Genomic DNA, 22024 nt, shown 5'->3' with positions numbered 1-22024 from the left:
ACGGCTTCACCCCTCTGAGCCTCAGCTTTCTAATCTGTGAATGGAGAACCTCAAAGTCCGGTGAGAAAGAAATGAGTTAATGAATGAAAAATGCCTGACGCCATGCCTGGCACATGGGGACACTTTGGCGAATTTAGCTGTTAATCTGCCATTGTGATTTCCATACGATTTCCCTCCCCGAATTTTCTGCTTTGCCTCATCTGCCCATCAGATGCCCTTGATCATCAATACTGGTTGCCAACTTCTCTACCTAATGGAGCTGCTCAGGTAAGTCACTCGATCCCTTTGAGTCTATTTCCTTATCATAAGGTCCTTCTCCTTCCTTAGGGGATGGTTGTAAAATCTAAATGAAGTAAGGCATGCAGAGCACCTGGTGTGTTGCAGGGTTCCTTGGAATCTATAAATGTTGCTTCCCTCTGGTCTCTGTCCCCTTTCTTTTGTCTGAGATGTTCTCATCAAACCCAGTTCACTGGGCTGGTAGTCAGCATAGTGCAGCATACCAAGTAAGCACACCACCCGATGCCTACCAAAGGGAGGGATGCCACAGCCCTTGCTACTCGAAGAAAGCACCCAGGTGTTGTTTTCCAGCAGCAGAGATACCCCCAGGTCATCTTATCCAACCTCTCGCTGGATACCTGAATCCTCACTGCAGTATTCCTCCAAAGGGCCGTTCAGCCTACCTCTCAAACCTCGAGGTGGCAGGCAGGGAACTCACCACCCACCCGTACTTCATCAGGGAGCTGGCAGCTGGTTCTGGCCCATGCAAGATGACGTCAGGTGACACAGGGGGTCAAGCACAGGGGTCTGCAGTTGGACACACTGGGTTTGCATCTTGGCTCTGCCGCTATCCAACTCTGTTACCTTGAACACGGGCCTTGCCCAGCTGTGTTCAACCTCCTCCCTGTAAAATGCAGGCCTAACAGTGCCCACCTACTGGGCTGTCTGGGAAGATCAGATGAAATAATATTTATCCAAGGGAGCCATCTGATGGAGACATCCTGAGGACGACCTTGCTGGGCACAGATCCAACTGTGGAAGTTCATTTACCAGGGACTCAGGAGATGAACTTTCTACCCAGGCGGTGTTCCAACTATCAGAATGAAGTATGTGATGCTATAAAATTCCTTGGGGCAGAGACAAATATTCTGTAACAAAAGATGCCTTCTCAGCAAGGGAGGGACCTGCCACCAGCCACCTGGGCCTGACCAGCAGGCTTTACCTTACAACAGAATGGCAGCAGGTGACTAGAAAGTTTGGAGCAGTTAACAGGCTCTGCTGACCTGGGAAACCCACTTGGACCCAAGCAAAGCACAGCTCCATGGGACCAGTAAGGCTTGGGCGTCACCCTGAATGTAGGTGCCCCATCCTCTTTGGGGTTCCCAGTTGCTGTGATGAACACAGCTGCATCCCACAGCAGGTAAGGAACGCTGATGGGACTAATTGTCTGCCTCAATGCGGTAGCAGTAAAGCATGAGGCTCCACACTCCTGTTATCATTGGCAGAAAGACTGGAACATCTTGAGGTTAAATTCTTTGTGGGGGAAGGACAGCTTCCCAGGTCTTTCTAGAGCAACGGAATTATGAGAAATGACTGAGGCTAATAAAAGCCTCCAATAAATAAGGAATTTAATCAATAGGTAATGATTTCTTGTCATGTCCTTGACTATGAAAAAAAGCTTTCTCTTGTCAATTAAGATCAGGAAAGATTTTCTACTACTAGTTTAAAAAAATAAAATAAAATGTATAGCTTTCCATCGAGGCATCTCGTTGTGTACAGAGATGAAAAATCTCGGGCTTCTCTGAAAATGTTTTCTTTTCTCTTTTGTTTTGCTCCCTCGCTCTCAGGCATGAACTCTGTGGCTTTGACATCACCCAAGTGCTTGTTCAGAATGCAGGAAGCGAGGAAGGAGCTGATCACACAAATGTCAAGCTTCACCCTAAATTAAGACAAAGGCTTGACACAGAGCCAGCAAAAGGGTCCTCCCTACTCACTGCAGCAAGACTGTTCTTTCTGAAACACAGACCTTACCCGTCTGTCTTGCTCACTGCCTGCCCCAGCCCTCTGTCATGTCAGAGCTGAGGCCCATGGGTGGGGAGCTGGGCAACCTCACAGTTTGCCCAGTCTTGGCAGAGGGATGCCCAGCTTCTCAGGGCCTTTAGCAACCATGGACAAAGTGAACAGGTTCTGAAAACCAGCAGAAATCTGCACCCAGATCTGGTCTCCTTCCTGGCCAAAAGGCCCGGCAGTGGCCTTCACCTCCCTGCCTTGTGCCCTGGCCCTTGCACCAGCAGGATGCACCCCCAAGCTGTTTGACTCTGCCTATGGCCCCCTTTTAAGAACACAAGACAGCCTTGTGTGGGGTTAAAGTCAGTCTCTGAAATCAGTGAGCACCAGACTGCATTCCCAGAAAGCCACTGACCCTCAGTGCCTCACGTTCCTCACACGCAAAGCAACAACAGAAATAGTACCAACTCCAGAGAGTAATCATGGAAATCAGGTAAGAGATGCACACCAAGCATTTATCACAGCCTTGCAGAGAACTTTCTAGACGGATGGAAATGCTCTGTATGTGCATTGTCCACTAAGAAAGGCTTTGGCCACAACTGGCCATTACGTACGTAGACTGTGGCCAGCATGACCAAGGACCTGAATTTTTAATTGTATTTAGCTGTATTTAATTTTAGTCAACTTAAATTTAAACTGACACATGTGGCCAGTGGCTGCCAGACGAGATGGAGGATTGAGCACATCGCCAGGCAAACAGGGAGTTATTAACAAATACTGCTGCTGTCATCACGATACTAACACACAGTTGTGCAAGCACAACACCCCACAACTTACTGAAATGTCCACCCCACCCCCACCCCACCACCATTTCCCAATGCATGCACATCGACTTCATGCTTTTACCTTAACCAAGAGATTTACGTCCCCTGGAGACAGTAGTGAAAAGGGGCCCTGCCAAAGTAAAAACAAGTAAATACAGACATACACACATGCACGCAGTACACCCTGTCCTTGCTCAGACGGCATAAGGCCTTCAGAGCGTATCCCAGATTCAAACAGCGCTGTCTACATCCCAAGCCAGGGAGGCATGGGAAGAAGTCACTTCGGAGGCAGCAACCATACATGCTGCCTGTCCTACCCATGTCTGACGGACATCAGCCTTCCTGGTCCCCAGTCTCCTCCTGCTGGTCTCTCTCCCCATCCCCCATCACAACCTGACAGGTCTTGTCGGTACTGTGGAAGGCCAAGGGACAGACTGTCCTGGATTCCCCAGATGGGTACCAGCTGCAGCTATCAGCCATTCACAACCTAGTATGAATTGGAAGCCACTTGTTCAGCTCTCCCAGATGAAACTGCGTTCTAAACCTCACCCATTATACAGGTTGAAGCTGTCTAACTCTGGGAAAGAGATTTCAGAAGTCAGGAGTAATTACAAAGCCTCTGAAGGTATGTAGAAGTCTGCAGGTCACCAGAGTCCCATTCAAACCCACTGAGTTGGAGTGTGCTTTGTTAGGATTATGACCAGCCTGGAGCCCAAGGTTGTATGCAGCCTGGGTTCACACTGGGGTATAAGAACCCAGAGCTGGAAGGAAAGCCATAATTAACAGGCAGACGCTGAAGGGAAGAGGGAAGTCTTAGGTAGAACTGGAATAGATTGACAGGGTATTTTGCAAACTTCTAAATTTTGCACAGGGAAAGAGTGCCAGAGAATCCATTCTCCAGGGGAAGGTGTTAGATCTTCCTCTAGAATATGGGAAGCCTGTGGCCACAAGTGAACGTGCAGGGGCGGCTTTCTTCAATGATTAAGTTTGCATTTTGGCCTATGAATTATGGATTGACTCTAGCATCTTGGGGATGCTGAAACCAACACAATTTTCCTGGCTACCAAAGTCCTTTTCCTGACCCCCCGGGGGCTTCTGCTGCACCCTACAGCTAACCAAAGCCACGTGACCATGGCATCATGTCAGCTTGCTCAGGCAGGTGTGTGCAGTTTCCTGTGGCTTCTGTGCACGGGGCCTCTCTCGACTCTGGGCCAGGACACAGGTGGAACCCCGAGATTGGGGCTGACAGACTCGGATCTGGAGGTGCCGAGGTAGTGCCAGCCCCGCAGGCAGAGCTCACCCTGCATGCACCTGCTGCAGCCGAAGCCCAGACCCCCTGGTTCTGGGCGAGACCCTCTGGAGGAAGGCCAACCCCTGCAATATTGTTTATTGAAACTTTAATTTAAAAGCAGAAAGAGGTTTTATCCTGAAGCCTTATGTTTTTCCCTGGGAAGTTAATAACCATGGAGGATCCATATTGCTCAAATTGGGCCATGTTCGTGGGGCTAGTGCTGTATTAGCCGGGGTGTTTCTGTGCTGTCATGTGAGGCCCCTGTGTAATCAGAGAGGCCCCACTAGACCACATGGCCAGGAGCACTCACAGAGGCAGAGAGAATGGAGAGGGAACGTTCAGCCCAGGTACAGTGTGGCCTTGGGGAAGAGTTTCATGAATGTCTTACGGGGGCGGGGGGGAACACAGGCTGTTTAGCCACCTGCCACGCTGGGCTCCGAGGAGCAGCTCACACAGGGCAGATCAGTTCAGGCATGATGGACAGGTAGAAAAACAAAGGGTGGGAAGCGTGGAGGCTGTAAGAGCCAGTCTGTGCCCTCCCAGGCCCCTCCTGCCCTCCCAGGGTACCGCGCCACCAGCTGCCGGGGACCCTTGCTGGAAAGGCAGGGACTGACTGATAGGGAGGTGACACAGACTCTTAACTCCAGGTGGGACAGTGCGGTGGTGCTGTTCACAGACCTAGCAGCCCCCTCGGGGTGACGCTGAGCCTGCCATGCCCTGCTTCCCTTGATCCTTGTAGGCTTCACCCCCAGCCCATCCATTGCACAAGAGTCCCCGCCAGAGGCTGGGTGTCTCGGGCCCCAACTCCCGACACGGATTCCCAGCACAGGAATTCTGCGGGTGCAGCCCCGGAGAAATCGTCTGGGTCCTACTCTCCACCCAGAGGAGCAGGGACTGTGCGGGGCAGGCTGAAGTCAGCCGGCAGGCAGCGATGGATTCAGTGGGCATCGGAACCCACTCAGTCCAGAGAAAGTCTGGCCCTGCTCGCTCCTGACGGGTCACCTCCAAGCCCTCGGACACCCCGCCTGATGAACCCTGGGTGAGCATCCCTCGTTGGCAGCACGTCCTGCTTTTCCTGAGCACCTACACCCCTCTCTCATGAATTCGATCCTGGGAAGTGCTGTCTGCACACGCTCACTGGGGATGGGGGGGTGGGGGGCACTGGAAGCTCTGGACCTGGTCTTCCAGGGGCTCTGCCTCTGCATCTTCCTGCGCCAACTGCTACCTGTGTCCTTCCCTCCAGAACCAACTGTCATCATGAGCAGAAGAGTGTTCCCTGAGTTCCGAGGATCCTCTCAGTGAGTCCTCCTGATGAATCACTGAGCCTGAGGGTGTCTTGGGGGCCCCCGGAAAATGATTTATCTGACCAGCAAGAGCAGAGAGACCCTGATGGCTACTGGGCTGTACTTGGGACCGTTTGTGGGCCGTGCGTTCAGGGAATTTAAAAGTGATCAGAAACAGACCTGTCCTCCCTCCTCCTCCCTCTTTCTCCCCCTCTCCTTCCAGACTCTGCGGGTGGCCTGCTATGGGACAGTCACGGTTGTCCACACTGTCAGTGGACTGTGCTGTCTTCTCTTGGCAGAGAGCTGTCAAGGTCTAGATTTGGCAGAGGTCATCTCCCGTTTAGCCTCTGGTCTGAACCTTGCTCTCCCCCTGCTGCACCAGGGCCTTGCACGGGGCTAATGATGGGGCTTCCGCGGGGCTCACTGTCTGCCGCAAAGCTGGCTTCCGGGCAGGAGGAGGGTAAGTGAGCGGTCCCTGACCTCTCACATGACCGTCCTCTGGTCCCACAGGTACGTCCCCTGCCGAACAGACTGGGGTCCCCACCCAGGTCTCTGCTGGGCCCAGCAACCCGGATGAGGGTGCGACAGTTGTTGGTGCCCACGGGGGCCTCTGCTTTGGGTGCTTGTCTGGGTCAGGCAGTGGGCCAGGCCTGCAAAGGAGACTCTGACTCTCAGGTCCAGCTGGAGGTGAAGCTTCTGCCAGGTGAGCATCCTGGTTTCAGAGCCAGACTTACGGTTGGTCCCACCAAGGCCTCAGAGTCCCCGGCCCTGATGCTACTGTCTCTTCCCTCTGCCTTTCTGTGGGGACCAGCTTCTCCCATGTCGGCACTGCCATCCCCCCCAGACTGCTCATCCTCACCATTCCTTCCCTAGAGGGTCCCCCGCCCCAGGCCTGGTCACTTAGTCAAGCCTTGGGGCTTCTCTGGTAACAGCAACTTAATCGGGGGTGGGGGGCACTAAACATGTGCCTGAGGAAGCCCGTAGGAGCCTCGGACTAGACCACCAAAGGAGCGAGCACTCAGGACCAGCCATTCCCCTGCAACACCCCACCCCTCCGGCCTCCACTGTTCCCACCGAGATGAAAGAGTTTTTGCCCCCATGTGAAGGGGGCAACTGGGCAGTGCTGACATCCCTGGACATCCCTGCACAGGGGCAGGAAACGGGCCAGTTAGGACTTTGTGATGTACACTGGGGTCCAATTGCTCACCCCCAGACCCATTCTCTACCCTTCCCTGTCCTGTTCCATGCCGGGGAGGCCACACCCCAGGAGCCTGCCATGGGGCTCACTGTCTGCAGGCCCTGGCTGAGGTGAACGAGGAGAGGCCCCATCAGGAAACTGGAGCTGGGGAGACCCTGCTCCGCCCCTCGGGCTTAGCTCTGGGGCAGTGGCCTCGTACCGACAACTACAGCTCCTACGGGCAGCCCCTCCCCACCCTCATGCTCTGGCTTGGCACTGGAAAGAGGTTATGGTCCTGTCGGCCTCCTGCTGTGGCTTATCTCTGGGCCCCCCTGCATCTCAGATCAGCCCTGGCCCAGGGCTCTGTAAGAAGTCCCTCTTTCAGCCTCTTGGAGCATCTGAGTTGTGTTTTATTCTCATCGGAGCCCTGACTGAGAGTTAATATTCATCCAGAACAGTGAGATGACATACGGGCTTGCCAGGAGGCCCTCTTTCTCCTGGATTTCCCGGTACGCCCTAAGAGAAGAGAAACAGGACACATTAATAGTGCTAAGCACATCATCTGGAGCCGCTCGGCCCACGCCCCCCAACCTCTGTCTGCCAAGTGTCACTGGGTGGGGAAAAAAATCACCCAGCGGTGAAAACTGGTACCAATAAAAACACATGGTTTCCAGTCTCAGCTGAACACTCAAGTCTTCCCAGGAAGAATTCCACTGTGGCAAACATTTAGAATAAGCCACCCCTCCTGAAACTCTGACCCAAAATGCAAAACTGAAAATGACGCATGCACACAGAGCATGGACCTGTATACACACACACACACACACACACACACACACACACACACACACACACACCTTAAGTTTCCACCATCCTTCTCCAAACACAGGTGGGAGGACCAGCTTTGAAAGGAGGGCTGGTTATAAGAATGTCACATTGAAAGTGGGGCGGGGAACTGAGAATGGTTGGACAGGTTCTAGAGGGTAACTTTCTCCTCTGCGGGGGAATCAAGGAAGGGAAGGGGAGGGTGATTTATGGTCCCTGCTTATAGTGAGCTGAATCTACAGATGGAGCCATGCGTGTCTAAGAGTAAGTACTACTGCTTCATGGCGCCAGACAGCTGTGCCTCCTAGGAACTCATCGCTGCCATCCATCCACTGGGTCAGAGGATGCAGCGAGCAACATCCATGTACCTGGCATGCTGCCAGGCATCAGGGACCTCGAGGTGCATAAAACACATGGTCCCTATCTTCTTGGAGCTCAGCTCTACCTAGGCAGAAGCCAGGCATGGAGATAAGAGATGATTATCATTATCACCACGTGGGAAGGGATGAAATCCTCAATGAGCATCAGGTAAGTCTGGGGATTCTCGTGAAGGGAGAAAGCCATTGCAGGGATGGGTCAGGAACAAGTCTGTGGAGAGCAAGTCCAGGGCATGGGATCTGGGCAGAAATGACCCGCTAGGGATGTAAGGAAATTGACCAAAAAAGTGGGAGTCACTGTCTGGGACACCTGGGAGCTAACAAGATTCTGAAAACGCAATACCAAAGCGTAAGGAGAGAACCTAGACAATACAAAATCATAGCTCACAAGCAAGAGAAGAGCAAAAATCAAAATACAATACTGGGGAGGGGGACAGGGATGAATGGAGGACAACTGCCCCTCTGGGGGTTTCCTGGTCAAGGGAGGCTGGGAGATGGTGGAGGTGGGCTTCCAGGGGAGTCCAGAGGAAACTCAGCTGAGCAGATACCATTGCTCTGTACTTACATCCTGGCCGGCGGGTCCCTGGGGGCCGGGGAATCCAGGTAAGCCTCGGGATCCCTGAGAAAAAGAAGGCAAGACACTTGCCAACAGTTTAAGCAAAATTAGACACCCCCCCCCTTGGCAATAGTCGGTTCCCGTTGTACAAATGGCCTGTTACTATGAGGAATCTGATATAATAATGTGTGTGCCAAGATTCTCTGCTCAGCGCTTACTCATTTCCCCATGCTCATGGAGGTGGGCATGTTACACACACACAAAGAACATTCTGGAACACCTTCACTCTGAGCCCTTCTGCCCAGGCCCTGGGTGTGGGCTCCTTCCTTGAGCGGAAGGGTCAGCTCCTGTGACGAGCACGTCGTGGTTCACCCCTCCACATCTGGTGGGTGGCTGGCTGGCTCAGCACAGCGCCCGGTACTTAGAGGACATTTATTACTTTTTATTAGAAAATCACTCCCATTCTGCTGAAACTTTCTGGACAACATCAGGAATTCTCACACATATCTTTCACTGTGGCTCGCCCTTCCTGTAGGAATCTTCCTGAAGTAGATGTGCAGGGGGGAGTCAGCACTCTGTGATGGCAGGGGCTGGAACGGGGCCAGCGCAGCCTCTCTGAGACCTCCCAGATGTCCCCTCCAGAGCCACCCCTCCAGAGGAGCCCCATCCCTGTGTTCTCCACCTTAGTGCTACGCTACAGGAACTCACTGTCCATGAACTGTTCTGGGCCTCCGGTTTCTCATCTATAAAATATGGGTATGCAAACCCATTTTCTTGGTTCAGAAATCACCTGAGTGCACAGAATTTTACATATAAAATATGTCATCATAGGTGCTACTCCCGCACGGGGGTGAGTTCATAGAAATTCACATTTTCCTGGCGAACGCATACACTATGCTTATCATCAACGGTGGCTACTCCTAAGAACAAATGTTTGCTGAGCTCTCCTGTTACTTCCCAGCATTTAGCCCATCAGACCTCCACAACGGCCCAGGGGTCTTGCCAGGTCCACCATACAGATTAAAGAGAGATCCCTCCCTTGATCAGGACAATGAGGCTTGGGGTAGTGAAGCCAGGATTCAAAATTAGTTCTGCTGGTAATTAGATTAAAGTCATCAAACCACGCTCTCCTTCTGTGATGCGGAGATGCCAAAGAGCAAAGCCCGTCTCAGTCTGCCCAACTATAGCATGGGCATATTGGATTAGATGACCACCCATGCCCTTCCTACTCTATCATTCCAGAGGCCGAAGGTTATATCCTAGAGTCTGCACTGTTTAATGTTAGGGATTTGCAGAAACCACTTGAGTTTGGCCCCTCCACTTTTATTAGAACAGAATTTCTCCCTTAAGCCCAACCCTTCATTTATTCATACTGTACCGGGGGCCCTTTGTCTCCTGGTGGTCCAGAAGGGCCCTGAGAAACAAACAAACAAGACATAAAATAAGTCAAGTCAGAATGAAAATTTTCTTTAAACATGCTTTCGTGTTTATTTCCAAGGGAGGTCTTTAACTGTCTTTGAAGGGGTAGCTAACTCCCCCAACCGTCCAGCCACAGTCACCTACTCACCCCACCCAGGAACTCCGCACATGGAGGTCTTCCTGGAACTTTCTCCATCTGTTCCTGAACAGGTACCACCCTATCCCGGCACCCACTTGGTTCCTGATGCCTAAGCTCCTCTCTAGTTTATAGCTCTGGTGCAGGGTGGGATCCAGCAGCCCACCACCAGGAGGTGGTGCCTCCCTCCTGCTTGGGACAGGCTGGGGGCACACTCAGGGCCAGACTCCCCGGCATGGCCTGCTTTGCTGATAACGCAATGGTGCCCCCCAACTCCTAAAAGGGGGGTCTCTCTCTCTCTCTCTCTCTCTCTCACTCACACACACACACACACACACACACACACACACACACGTCTGTCCTCTAAGCCCTCAGCTTACAATGTGGCCTCTAGATATTGCATCTAAGATGTGGCCATGGACTAAGGCATGAGTATATATAGTTTTAGGCCCTGCCATGAGCAGAATGCTCCCTTGACCCGAGTCTTCCCTATGCTGCACTTCTGCATGGATGATTCTGCCCCGCTTCTACCTGGACACATCCCCAGAACTATCTTGTCAGTACACTTCTAAGAAATATCAAAGTGTTAGGAGTCTGGGTTGCTCAGTCCGTGAAGCGTCTGCCTTCAGCTCAGGTCATGATCTCTGGGTCCTGGGATCGAGCCCCGCATCGGGCTCCCTGCTCAGGGGGGTGCTTCTTCCTCTCCCTCTGCCCCTCTCCACCCCCTCCTTGCTTGTGCTCTCTGCTCTCTAGAATGCTCTCTCTCTCAAATAAATAAAAAATCTTTAAAAAGAAAAAGAAATATCCAAGTGTTGAGGAGGAGGGATTGTATAATGGCATTCCTAAATCTGAAGCCTAAACAAGTTTTCAACAACCACAACCCTCTTTTCCAAGATTATGCTCTCTGATACATTTGCTCAAGAGCCACTTTACTCCAACACACAGATACTGGCCTTTGACACCACTTTCCACTAGAAGGAAATACAGCTCCTTGGAGAAATGACTACTTCCAGATCTGGACAAGAAAGGTACACAAATCTAGGGCACCTAGTCATTCCAAAGAGCAAGGACACTATCAAAGACAGCTAGGCTTGTGTCAAAGGTACTCAGGGTCAACTGGGATAAGCTCCTACTGGCATCAAGGAAGACAATCTGCACATCAAAGGGAAGCATAACTGCACTATACTGAAACACATCAACTGTGTTTGAATACAGGAGTTCAAAATTATTGATGAAAAACAAAACACCAAATTAATCATCTTTGTGAGATGCAAGGGAATCCAGTCATTATTTGAAAATAATTGAAGGGAAAGACTGGAACAGTCATGCATATCCTGCTTTCCATGTAATTTGTACCACTGGGTATGTCGATTGTAATTGAGGGACCTTTCCTCCATCTACAAGTATTCTCACAGATACATAAAAAAGAACTGGTAGAACAAGAAAGACACCAATTTGCAACCCTTGATGTGCTAATTGATCTAAGCATTGGACATCAAAGAGTGTGAACATCACAACAAGAGAGACCACCAGACACCAGGTGCCTCCTAAAGGAAGAACACACTCTCTGTGAAGTTTTGCCAAAAACATCAAGCCAGAATCTGATCAAGGCTCTAGGCCCAATTACGGATGTATAGGAAACTCAGGGACAGAGCAATGTGTTAAACTATTAAATTAGCAAATTCCAGACTTGGGAAGCTCTAGGAGACCAAAATGAAATCTTGTTCCATCAATAAATAAATTGCAAAAGGAAAGAAAAAATAATGGAAGAAAAATCCAGATTACAGGGGCACCGGGGTGTCTTAGTCTTTTAAGTGTCTGACTCTTGATTTTAGTTCAGGGCTTGATCTGAGGGCCGTGAGATCAAGCCCCATGTTGGGCTCTGCACTGGGCGTTGAGCTGGCGTAAGATTCTCCCTCTCAATTCCTTTGCCCCTCCCCCCTCCCTCTCTCTAAAAACAAATCAGCCAATTACTATCTCTATTTGGTTCTTGATTCAAACAAGAGAACTGCATAGGCATGGCATTTATGGAATAAACAAAAACCTGACCACTAACTGGATATTTGATGATGTTATGGAATTACTTAGGAGAGTGTAATAATGAAACTGTGGTCATATTTAAAAAGTCCTTATCTTTTAGAACTATACTGAAATTATTTACAGATAAAATGATATCTGTCTGGGATTTGCTTCAAAATAGTGGAGGATGAACAGGGAGAAGTGGCCTTGGACAGGGATCCTGGTCATTGGAGCTACGTGTGGCTGCATGGGGTTCACTTGGCTCTTCTTCCAAAATATTCTTTTGGTCTATCTGAAATTTTCCTTGATAAATGTGAGTACATATATAATGTGTGTGTGCACGCTCGTGTATATGAGATGGGCTGGCAGGGCCCCTCGGGGGAAGCCTCCAAGTTACTGATGAGCTCAGATCCAGGCTCTGGGTTGGCGTGGGGAAGCTACTGGAGAAGGCCAGGCAGGGAGACCAGGGTGGAAATCCAGGAGGGAGACAGGAGGGAGGCCAAGAGAGGCCAGAACCAGAGCCTGGCCCATTGGAAGTGCTCAGTAGGCACAGGACTTAATATTAGCAACAGAGATTAAAAGGAGAGCTCCCAATCAGAAGTAACACTGGAAACCTCTTTCAAAACATTTTTTCATCAACGGAAAAATCCCAAGACTTTAATCTAAACACCAAGAGTGGAGTCCTCAGCTCCTGGTCATCCGCAGAGCCCTGGGGTCTGAGGGGTACCGTGCTATCCAAACCCTCCCCACCCCCTTCGTCTGCTGCCCGTGGGGCCTCACCCTGCGCAGATAACAGGATGGGAGTGCATGTCAGTGAGCCAAGCCCTGCACATTTCCTGAGCATCAGCTTGGCACTAACTACTGAGAAGTGCCTGGTGTCCCCAAGCAGGGTCAGAGAAGTGGCCACAGGGCCACACATACTCCTTTCAAGGGAAACTGGCCAGTCTACTTCTTGGGAAGGCCTGAGCTGCGTGGCTCTCTGGTTCTTATAACCAAAAGAATTGAACCAAACAGGCAGATAAGACATATGCACAAAACCCAGTTGCTATTGTACAAGCTGAAACTAACGTGCCATTGTGTGTCAAGGATACCTCAATAAAGAAACCGAGAACATTGTTGCTAGACTCAGGAGCCAAGATGCTCGCAGCCAACACTATCCTCAGAAAAGACTCCTGAGCATGACCTCATCACTATCGCTGCCCTGCCCGGACCATGTCAGAATGCGGGGGGGAGGGGGGCCCAACCTTAACTCTGCCACGTCGCAAGTGTCACTTCGGGCAATGGTGTGCCCTCTCTGTCTCATTTGTAACATGACGGGGGAAAGGGACCCAACTGGTGCCGATGCCCTGCTCTCTGCTGCCCTCTGCAGGCCGACCGGCGTGCCGGCTGGGATTCTTTGCCTTTCAGCAGCTTTCATCTCTAGTCTAATTTCCTCGAGGATGGGGAGTTCAAAAAAACACCTCTGTGAGGACTCTGACACATTTTATTGCACATAATCAGCTCCACGCTCCCTTCTTCCATCAGGCTGTCAGGCTAACAGCGAGCCAGTCCTGTTCCCACGTGGGCCTCTGCCTAAGCCAAGGGAGGCATCAGGACGAGAGACTCCAGACAGGCGAAGGAAAGGCAAGGGAGGATTTTGATGACATCAAAGGGTCCAAGGCAGGATATCAGGTGTTATTACCAGTATTATCGTGTTGTAACCTCCCAACAGCCCCGTTGCTGCTGCAGAAATGGCTGGTACTCGACCCATGAAGAAGCTCACAGAACCGGAAGACCCAAGTCCCGGGGAGCCTGGCTGCAAGTGGGAATCCCGCCCTGGCTGGCCTCGAACTCCTGGCTTCGGTGAGGTTCAGTGGCAATTTGATCTGCCCTCAGGCCTAGGCTGGATCATTTTTTAAGCGTTTAACACCTTGCTAAAAGATCAGAGACAACCTGGAGATTAAAGGGATTTTTTGTTAATGTCTTGAAGCAAGAGGCCAATGTTAGCAGCCACTGCTCCCCCATCCATGCCCCTGTCCAGTGAAGGTTCCCAGGTTGGCAGGAAAAGCCAGGGCTCCCTTCCAGGGTGTCAGCACTGCTCCTGGATGCCAAAGGCCTCGGAGCATCATGCCCTGAGAGGAAAGACGTGAAGAGTAACTTCTAAGCTGGTCCATCCTTAATGGAAATGAATAATCCTGCTCATCCTGCTGAAGCCACAGGTGAGGAGAACTGGCTTGGGAGGATGTGGGAAGTGATGTGTGTCCTGGCCCTGGCCCTGGACTAGCTATGTGACATTGGCCAAGTCGCTCCGCCTTGTGAAGCTCAGACAGTTTCCAGGGGAAAACAGTGTTGTAGCAGACACCGTCAGCATCCCGCTCCAAACGCCCTGAACACACAGCAACCTGGCATCATCCTGGGCTTTCTGTAGCCACAGGAGGACCCCTGGCCCAAGGGCGGGGCAGGCTGGGAGCTCCTGGGGATCAGCTCCCCCCCTCCCCAGGGAGCAGCCTTCACCCACTGGCCAACTGGAGTGGGCACATAAACACCCCCGCCTCACCCCGCTGTCAGAGGACAGCTCCGCCATGCGCCTCGCATCTCCTGGGTGGTCGGTGGAGGGGAGCCCTAGTTGTCCACTGTGGAGGCCTGCTCATGAACACACCCTCCCTTGCTTCCCTTCCTTTCCCCACAATGCAGCCCCGTAAGTGGTGATTTTTGGAGCATTTCCCAAATAAACTCCTGGCCCTTGGATCCTGTTCTCAGGAGAGCCTTCTACAGAATCCAGCCTTCAGCTGGTGGTAAGGCAACTTCCATAGGACTCCAGGAAGTGGTGGGTGTGCATGCTTCGACACCTGGCACCCAGCCAGACACACACCACCCATGGCCCTGTTCCCATGAAGGGGCAGCGGCGTCCCCAGCAGACCCTCACCCATGGCTTCACCCCTTCTTCCCCTCCTCTGACTCTCAGGGCACCCCTGCATCCTCTGTGCAGAATCCCAGGCCATCAGGAGCCTAGGCAAGGCGCCAAAGACAAGATTTATGAAAATTCCGTAAGGCTGTGCCTGCCACGGAAGCTTGTAATAAACTGAAGTGGAGGAAAGACAATATACATACAGTTGATTCACAGCCCCTTGGTTGCAGCCAGCCAATTACTTTTCAGGTGGAATCACTTAGGCACGAACATATTTCATGGCTCATTTTAGGCAGCTCTGAAGGGGGGTGACATGGTGAGTCCTTAGGGAACAGACCAGGACCTACAGAGACCTGCTGAGTGACAGAGGGGCCTACATATAGCTTACAGCTTCCCTTGCACAAAGTCTTCTAGTCTCGAGGGTCATTCCTGCAGGATGCAGGATCCTCACTCGAGCAGATCAGGCCCCACGAGGAGGAGGATTTCAGCAATAACAGTCTGAACTACTATGTTTCTTCACTGTAATCTTTGACCAGAGTGTTCCCTCCAGCTACCAAAAGACTGAAAAAAAAAAATAGCCAAACACAAAGTTGATCTAATGACGTAGGGGGCTTTGTGCTACCTGAGAATTCTTTTAAGAAAAACAAATTAACAGTAGACATTCCCAAGGGGATTCTAAACACCTGCTCCATCCATGGTTTCCGGGGACATTTGGGAAGGCAGGCGTCCCACTGCTAGGGGTGTGATAGAAGGGAGACGGTCACTTCTGGTGGGGAGCAGGTGAAGCAAGATAGGGCTGGGGGGACAGGGCTGGAGTGCCCTGGAGAATTTCAGGGACAGAGTGAGGAGCCCAAGATGAGCGTTGGGATGTCAGAGGACCACAGAGGGAAGCGAAGGGGGTTTCTGTTTGACAAGTGATATTGTAGGGGAAGAAACTGCATTTTCTTTCAAAGTATTTGAGAGACAAAGAGTGGTGTTCCTTGAATTATTTTTGGCTATGGTCTGCATTTCTTGAATGTAAAACCAAGCAATGACTGGGGTCATATGCTGCTCTGGTTTATATTCGGGTCACACTGAATAGGGGCAGAGTTAGATTGCATGTCTGGGTTAAGCAATGTTAACCGCAACAACAGTACATGGGTAGTGTGGATATTGTGAGGCTTAGTAAGAGCATTTAAAAAGGACTGGGTGTTTGAGCTTCTTTTAAATAATAGTAAGACTGTGCTATAGACTGAATGTTTGTGTCTCCTGCAGATTCTTATATTGAAACCAAACCCCCCTTGTGACGGTATTTGGAAGTGGGGGCTTCCAGAGGTTACTAGGTAATGAGAGCAGAACCCTCATGACTAGAATTAGTGTCTTCACGAAAGAGACCCTCGAGGGACAGCTGGGTGGTTCAGTCAGTTAATCGACTGACTCTTAATTTCAGCTCAGGTCATGATCTCAGGGTCATGGGATTGAGCCTACATCGGGCTCAGGGCTGGGTGTGGAGCCTGCTTAGGGTAACAATTAGGATTCTCTCTCTCCCTCTGCCCCTCCCCCTACTCTCTCTCTCTCTCTCTTAAAAAAAAAAAGAAAGAAAAAAGTCAGTGCAATTTTAAGGTGCATTACTAACATACTGTGTCTCTTTAGCAAAGGAAGGACCAAATCAGAAGATAAGTCACCAGGATTGAAAACTAGCCTTAATTTCTGAAGGCTGTAATTCAGTAAAAGGGAGCAGGAAGTGTCCTCTTTGGGAAGAATCAGAAGCAATGGGTGGAAGACACAGAAGACCATATTCCTATTCTCGGTGAGAAAAATTTCCAATAAATGTCAATTCTCTATAGAAATAACTGTCTAAATTTCAAACCCAGATATACTGGCTTTGAAAGAAGTGTGTCTTCTATCTCTAGAGATATTCAGGTGGACTCTGGTTGAAAAATAATAGCTATCCTCAGCTTGGGCTGGGGTCGAGACATCCCTGGTCCTTGCAGTCTCTTATAACCTCTAAAGTCACCACCTCTAAGAAGTCTGCAGACCCACGTCGATCAGACTAATGTGACTTGTTCATCGCCCTACCAGTGGGAGGACCACTTCACGGATTTCATTTTGGAGACTGTATTAAAACCTTCCTTGATTCTGTTTATGTCCTCACCTGTATCCTAACTGGAGGCAGAGGGGTAATGAACTCATTTGGCCTAAAATACACAAAAGCATGCTATCTTTCCCACATCACACCCCTTCCCCGGACAATTCGGTTTCACTGGCTATACCTCAGATTTGCAAAAGTTTGGCCAGTGAGTCATTTTTTAATTTTTTAATTTTAATGAGTTTTGTTCTTTCCTTTTTCATTCAGACAAGCCTTGGTCTCCCCAAAAGCCTTATCCCCATAGGAAATACACCAAGTTTTAGAACAAAGCCAGTGGACAGGTCTACACCCCCTGACTGACTGGAGGACTGGTGAGCCACTCCTAGGTTGGCTGGAAAGGGAGAGTCCTTGCAGGCAGGCCCAGGGAGCCAGCAGGGAGTGGCTTTGTGGCTCAGAGATGGAGGAGGAAGTTCTGGAAGAATAAAGACTCACAGGAGGGCCAGCCACCCCGAGGCCTGGGTCGCCACGGTTGCCAGGAGAGCCAGGGATCCCAGGTGCACCTTGGTCCCCCTAGAGAGAGGAAACACAGATTAAGAGGTCAGTTCTGGGCAGGAGAGAGCCAGTGCACAAAAGGAATTATGTCCCTCCTGCCATCCTGACTGCAAGATCCATCAATGCCTCTCCTGCCACGTGAACTCCGCATGTCCCTCCACGGCCCCCCAGGCAGCCCATCACCCACCCAGTCCACCCCACACGCACGCAGCCACCAATGGTCATCATGCACCTTTCAAAGCTTACCGTGCCCCAGCCTTGACCATGGCTCCAAATGTGGTTATAACAAGATGGTACCTCCAATGTGACCATAGTTCCAAATTTTACTGTGCTTTCTCCAGACCTCATCACGCCCCCATCCTGACCACACCCCAGATTTGACTGCGTACCTGCATTTCAAATCAAGTCCCAAATCACCAATAATTTACCCATAATTTGCCAAGTACCTATATTTCCCCAGCCCCTTCTCCAGGGGTTGGGAAAGGCAAGAATGACTGAGCTGTAACCTTTGAGCACGGGGTGCATGGACTGTGGGTCTCAGGTCTGTCTTCAACACCTATTCACGGTTGACTCAAGAAAGTGACAAGTTCCCTGAGCTTTAGTTTCTTCATTTACAAAGGGTAGGTAACCACAGCAGCGGCCACATCAGCAGGTGGAGTGCTCATGAAACAAGGTTCCGCACGCCGAAAGCCATCCTGACACAGAGTCTGGCCCGACTCTACATGCCAGCTAGCCCTTGTGGCAGTGGCCATTCTCCTGCACCTGTCAATCTGGACTTTGATGGGAAGAGTAAAAGGGAAGAATGTTTGCCACTTCCTGTAGAAGGAAGCTGAGACTGAATCATACCCTTTTATCCACAATTTCAAAATCCTCAGCCTCCGAAAACAAGGGCTTATCCTAACTCACCTGGATCTGATGTGGGCTACGTACAACCTTCTGGGATGCCATTGTCTATGGATGCTTACACATTTCTGCTGCATCAATATTAGAGTTTGATCAGGAATCCTGGCCCACAGACTACAGTCAATGTTACACCTATAGTTTGCAAATTGCTACCTTTCCAATTCCAAAATAAATCCGGCCCAGAACACACATAGCCCAGAACACACATCAGTTCTGTGTGAGAGACTGCGCACCTGTATGAGGTCAGCTGAACTCAGCCAAGCCTCACATGAACCGGTGGCTGATCTTGTTCAAGTTATTTAATGTCCCTGGGATGAGTTAACTTCTCTGACAAATGAAAAGAGCTTTAGAAGGTTGGTGCAAAGAGCCAATGAGATAATGCACAGCAATCTGATCTCAGGTGGAACTTGACATTGCTAGGCAACACGTTGCTTATTAACGCTTATGTTTCTAAGCGTGAAAAAATCTCATTAATAATCAGCTTACTCTCTAACCATCATTTCAATCAGAAAACTTTACATTTGGGCCTTTAAGAAAAGTAACATTTCTAAGATGATTCATTTTCCTGCAATAGGACTCTGGCCTGGGTGAGTACCTAAGTCACATATTTGTTCCACCAACCCTTGCTGTTTATTTCTAGCAGCAATATGGGCTCCTGGACCAAAAGATGCCCATTTCCAACACTCCGTGCTGAGTTCCGAAGAGAAATCCCATTCACGAGATACGGGAGGGAGGGGGCTTGTGAAGGTCTACAAAAGAGATCAACCAGTCCCCAAACCTCTCTCTAGTAACAACATTGCTGGCCCTTATCATTCCAGGCCCACCGTGGCCATGCTTCCCAAGAGCCGGGGCACCCCTCCGCCTCACCCCTACCTCTGTAACAAGGCCTCCTGAAATTCTCCTGAAATTCTCCTTTAAGCCTCAGCTGGTACATTATGTTTCTTTAGGAAAATGTGATGTGACTCATTCTGCGAAGTACAAGATGCTTGGGGCTGCTAGGAAATCTAATTTGTATGCAGGGGGAAGGAAGGGAAGGCAGGTAGTCCAGAAATAAGGGAAATCCCAGGAAAAAGTGTAACGAACAGAGGACAAACCTGTTTCTCCTCATGCCAGTTGCAAGCACACTGAGGCAGTAAGAGGGACCCGTGGGAAGATTTCGAACAGGCGGTCAGGGGACTCTAGGTCCAGTGTTAGGACAATGTCCACCTGGTCCTGTAACCCGGGACAAGTCCCATAACCTCTCTGTACCTTGGACCATCATCAGTGAGAATGAAAGAGAACATTTGACCAAACTCCCATGTATCCTGTGAAGACTCATTTCAAAGGGAAGACACTATTTAGCATGGAGCATTACAAGTATATTATTACCACTTTATCAGTGGAATTAGAAGACAGAAGATAAACCAAACACACATGAATGTCAGACGAATCCAGAGCCTTTTTCCTCTTTAAAATATTTAATGTAGGGCGCCTGGGTGGCTCAGTTGGTTAAGCGACTGCCTTCGGCTCAGGTCATGATCCTGGAGTCCTGGGGTCGAGTCCCGCATCGGGCTCCCTGCTCAGCGGGGAGTCTGCTTCTCCCTCTGACCCTCTTCCCTCTCGTGCTCTCTATCTCTCATTCTCTCTCTCAAATAAATAAATAAAATCTTAAAAATATATATATTTAATGTAGATTTTCTTATCATTTTCTGTTTTAGCTCGGCTCCCCTCTTCCTCCCAAGGCTGCCTCACACACCAGCAAACCCTAAGTACTGCCAGCTAAACCATGCCAACTGTCCATGTTTTAACCTCCCAAACACTGACCCATCAAATAAGACTAGCCCAATCGTTCTACTTCCACAAACCCACCTCTGCCCGTACTCCTCTCTGTCCTCCTGCACATATTTGTGTGGACCTTCATTAATCTTAACATCTTGTTCCCCCATTGTGTCTGTCTGACCCTCTGACTTCTGTGTAAGTATCTTAAAAGTAGAAACTATCCATTCATTCATTTATCCAGTAATTGAGCAAGTGTTTGTCAAGTACCTAGAATGAGTGAGACCCTACTTTGGGTACAATATCGATACAACATTTTTTAAAGATTTGTTTTAGAGAGAGAGAGAAAGTGTGCACAAGCCAGCAAGGGGGAGGGGCATAGGGAGAGGGAGGGAGAACGTCAAGCAGACTCCCTGCTGAGCGTGGAGCCCCATGTGGGGCTCTATCTCACAGCCCTGAGATCATGACCTGAGTGGAAATCAAGAGTCAGCTGCCTAACCTACTGAGCCACCCAGGTGCCCCAATATCATACTTTTGCTTCCATAGTGCCCAGTTTAGGACCCAGCATTGATGACAGCTTTTAATTGCCATTTCCTGAGTGCTAGAATGAGTGAATCCATCATTGTCCACATTTTGTCAGGTACTAAATTCTGCCTTTGAGGGGAAATCAACTTTTTACAGAGGAGGAAGCAGGACAGAGCCAGGAGGGAGCACTCAGCCCAGCCTGGAATCTGGAGTCTCCATTCTTTTCTGCAAGGTGGCCATGCCTGGCTCCTTTCCTGTATTTACGGCCCATTGTGATGCTAACATTTTCCCAAAGCAACAAAACTTCACAGCTTAATGGGCTGAGACTTTGAGCAAATAGCCCCAAGAAAAGAGAAAAAGACCTTAATGCTCTGTCAGCAAAAGGAAAAAGGCTCAAGATTAAGTAAAAAAAAAGGAGCGGGGGCACGTGAGCTAGAATCTGAGATACTGACTCTAGAATAAATATTTTGGCTGTAAGACATTCTGGGCCAGTCCAACAGTGTCCAGGGAAAAAATGTGAGTAAGTGTTGGTCGTGGAAGGAGATGACATCATTTCTTTCCACAAGAGCCCTTGGGGAGTTAAATAGGCTTTACTCATTTAAACAGAAAAGAACAGAGGGTCTCAGACAGACTAAACCACTTGCTCCAAGTCATCTATTCTGTAGGTCGCTGAGCTGGGATCCCAGCCCAGTTCTTTATGAAGGCAAAGCCTGTTCATTTTGCTGGAAACAAGTGCCACACAAGAAAAGGAAAAGTGTCTTTAAGGACCTTCCGGCAGTTATGAGTAATTAGGAACTGAGGCTCCCTTCCTACCCCAGGGGATTCCCTTCAGCACCATGGACAGCACTTCAGGGGGCGTAGGAGGCTGGCCTTCAACAGGCTCTCTGGCTTCTCTCCATCCCTCCCTCCTTCCATCCTAAGAGCAGCCTATGCTTCAACTAAAGACCTCCTAGAATTCAAACTTACCTTCCCAATGCCAATTAACTATGGAAATCTTTTTCTTTTTAAAGATTTTATTTATTTATTTAATTGACAGAGAGAGAGAGAGAGAGACACAGCGAGAGAGGGAACACAAGCAGGGGCAGTGGGAGAGGGAGCAGCAGGCTTCCCGCCGAGCAGGGAGATCTTTATTTCTAAACCACATTCTAACTTACAGACGTATACAGTATCAACACTGGAATAGGCCATCTCTTCCCATGCCTCGCATTTTAAATAAGAGTAAACTTTTGGCCAAAAGGACAGCATCACTCACCATCCCTGGGTCCCCTGAAGTTGGCACCAGTTGGTCAGTTGGACCCCAGGTCAAGGCTCTCTGCACTCCTGTCTCTAATATTCCTTCAGGGGTGGATAAGGGCTCTCTAGATCCCCATCTCCTTGCTGCAACCCTAAAGCCAAGTCCATAGGGTGATCTCATAATAAGGAC

The 22024-nt window shown here is 50.0% G+C and overlaps 1 protein-coding gene across 2 annotated transcripts in view; it reads right to left on the bottom strand.

Annotated features, from left to right (window-relative positions):
- The window catches only part of COL22A1 (collagen type XXII alpha 1 chain), a 225653-nt gene that overhangs the window by 57524 nt on the left and 146105 nt on the right, over positions 1-22024 (bottom strand). For both annotated transcript variants that reach the window (XM_088023088.1, XM_088023089.1), the window contains 5 exons: positions 17359-17436; positions 9716-9751; positions 8347-8400; positions 7051-7095; positions 2911-2958 (listed from right to left, as the gene is read on the bottom strand). In XM_088023088.1, coding sequence (XP_087879214.1) covers positions 2911-2958; positions 7051-7095; positions 8347-8400; positions 9716-9751; positions 17359-17436 — 261 coding nt within the window. The remainder of the gene's footprint in view (positions 1-2910; positions 2959-7050; positions 7096-8346; positions 8401-9715; positions 9752-17358; positions 17437-22024) is intronic.

This window comes from Eumetopias jubatus, unplaced genomic scaffold, assembly GCF_037043125.1.
Source record: "Eumetopias jubatus isolate StellerSeaLion01/CBP00866 unplaced genomic scaffold, mEumJub1_p1.0 scaffold_4, whole genome shotgun sequence".
Taxonomy (NCBI): domain Eukaryota; kingdom Metazoa; phylum Chordata; class Mammalia; order Carnivora; family Otariidae; genus Eumetopias; species Eumetopias jubatus.
Note: the sequence above shows the minus strand (reverse complement) of the source record. Positions and strands in the feature narration are given on the sequence as shown.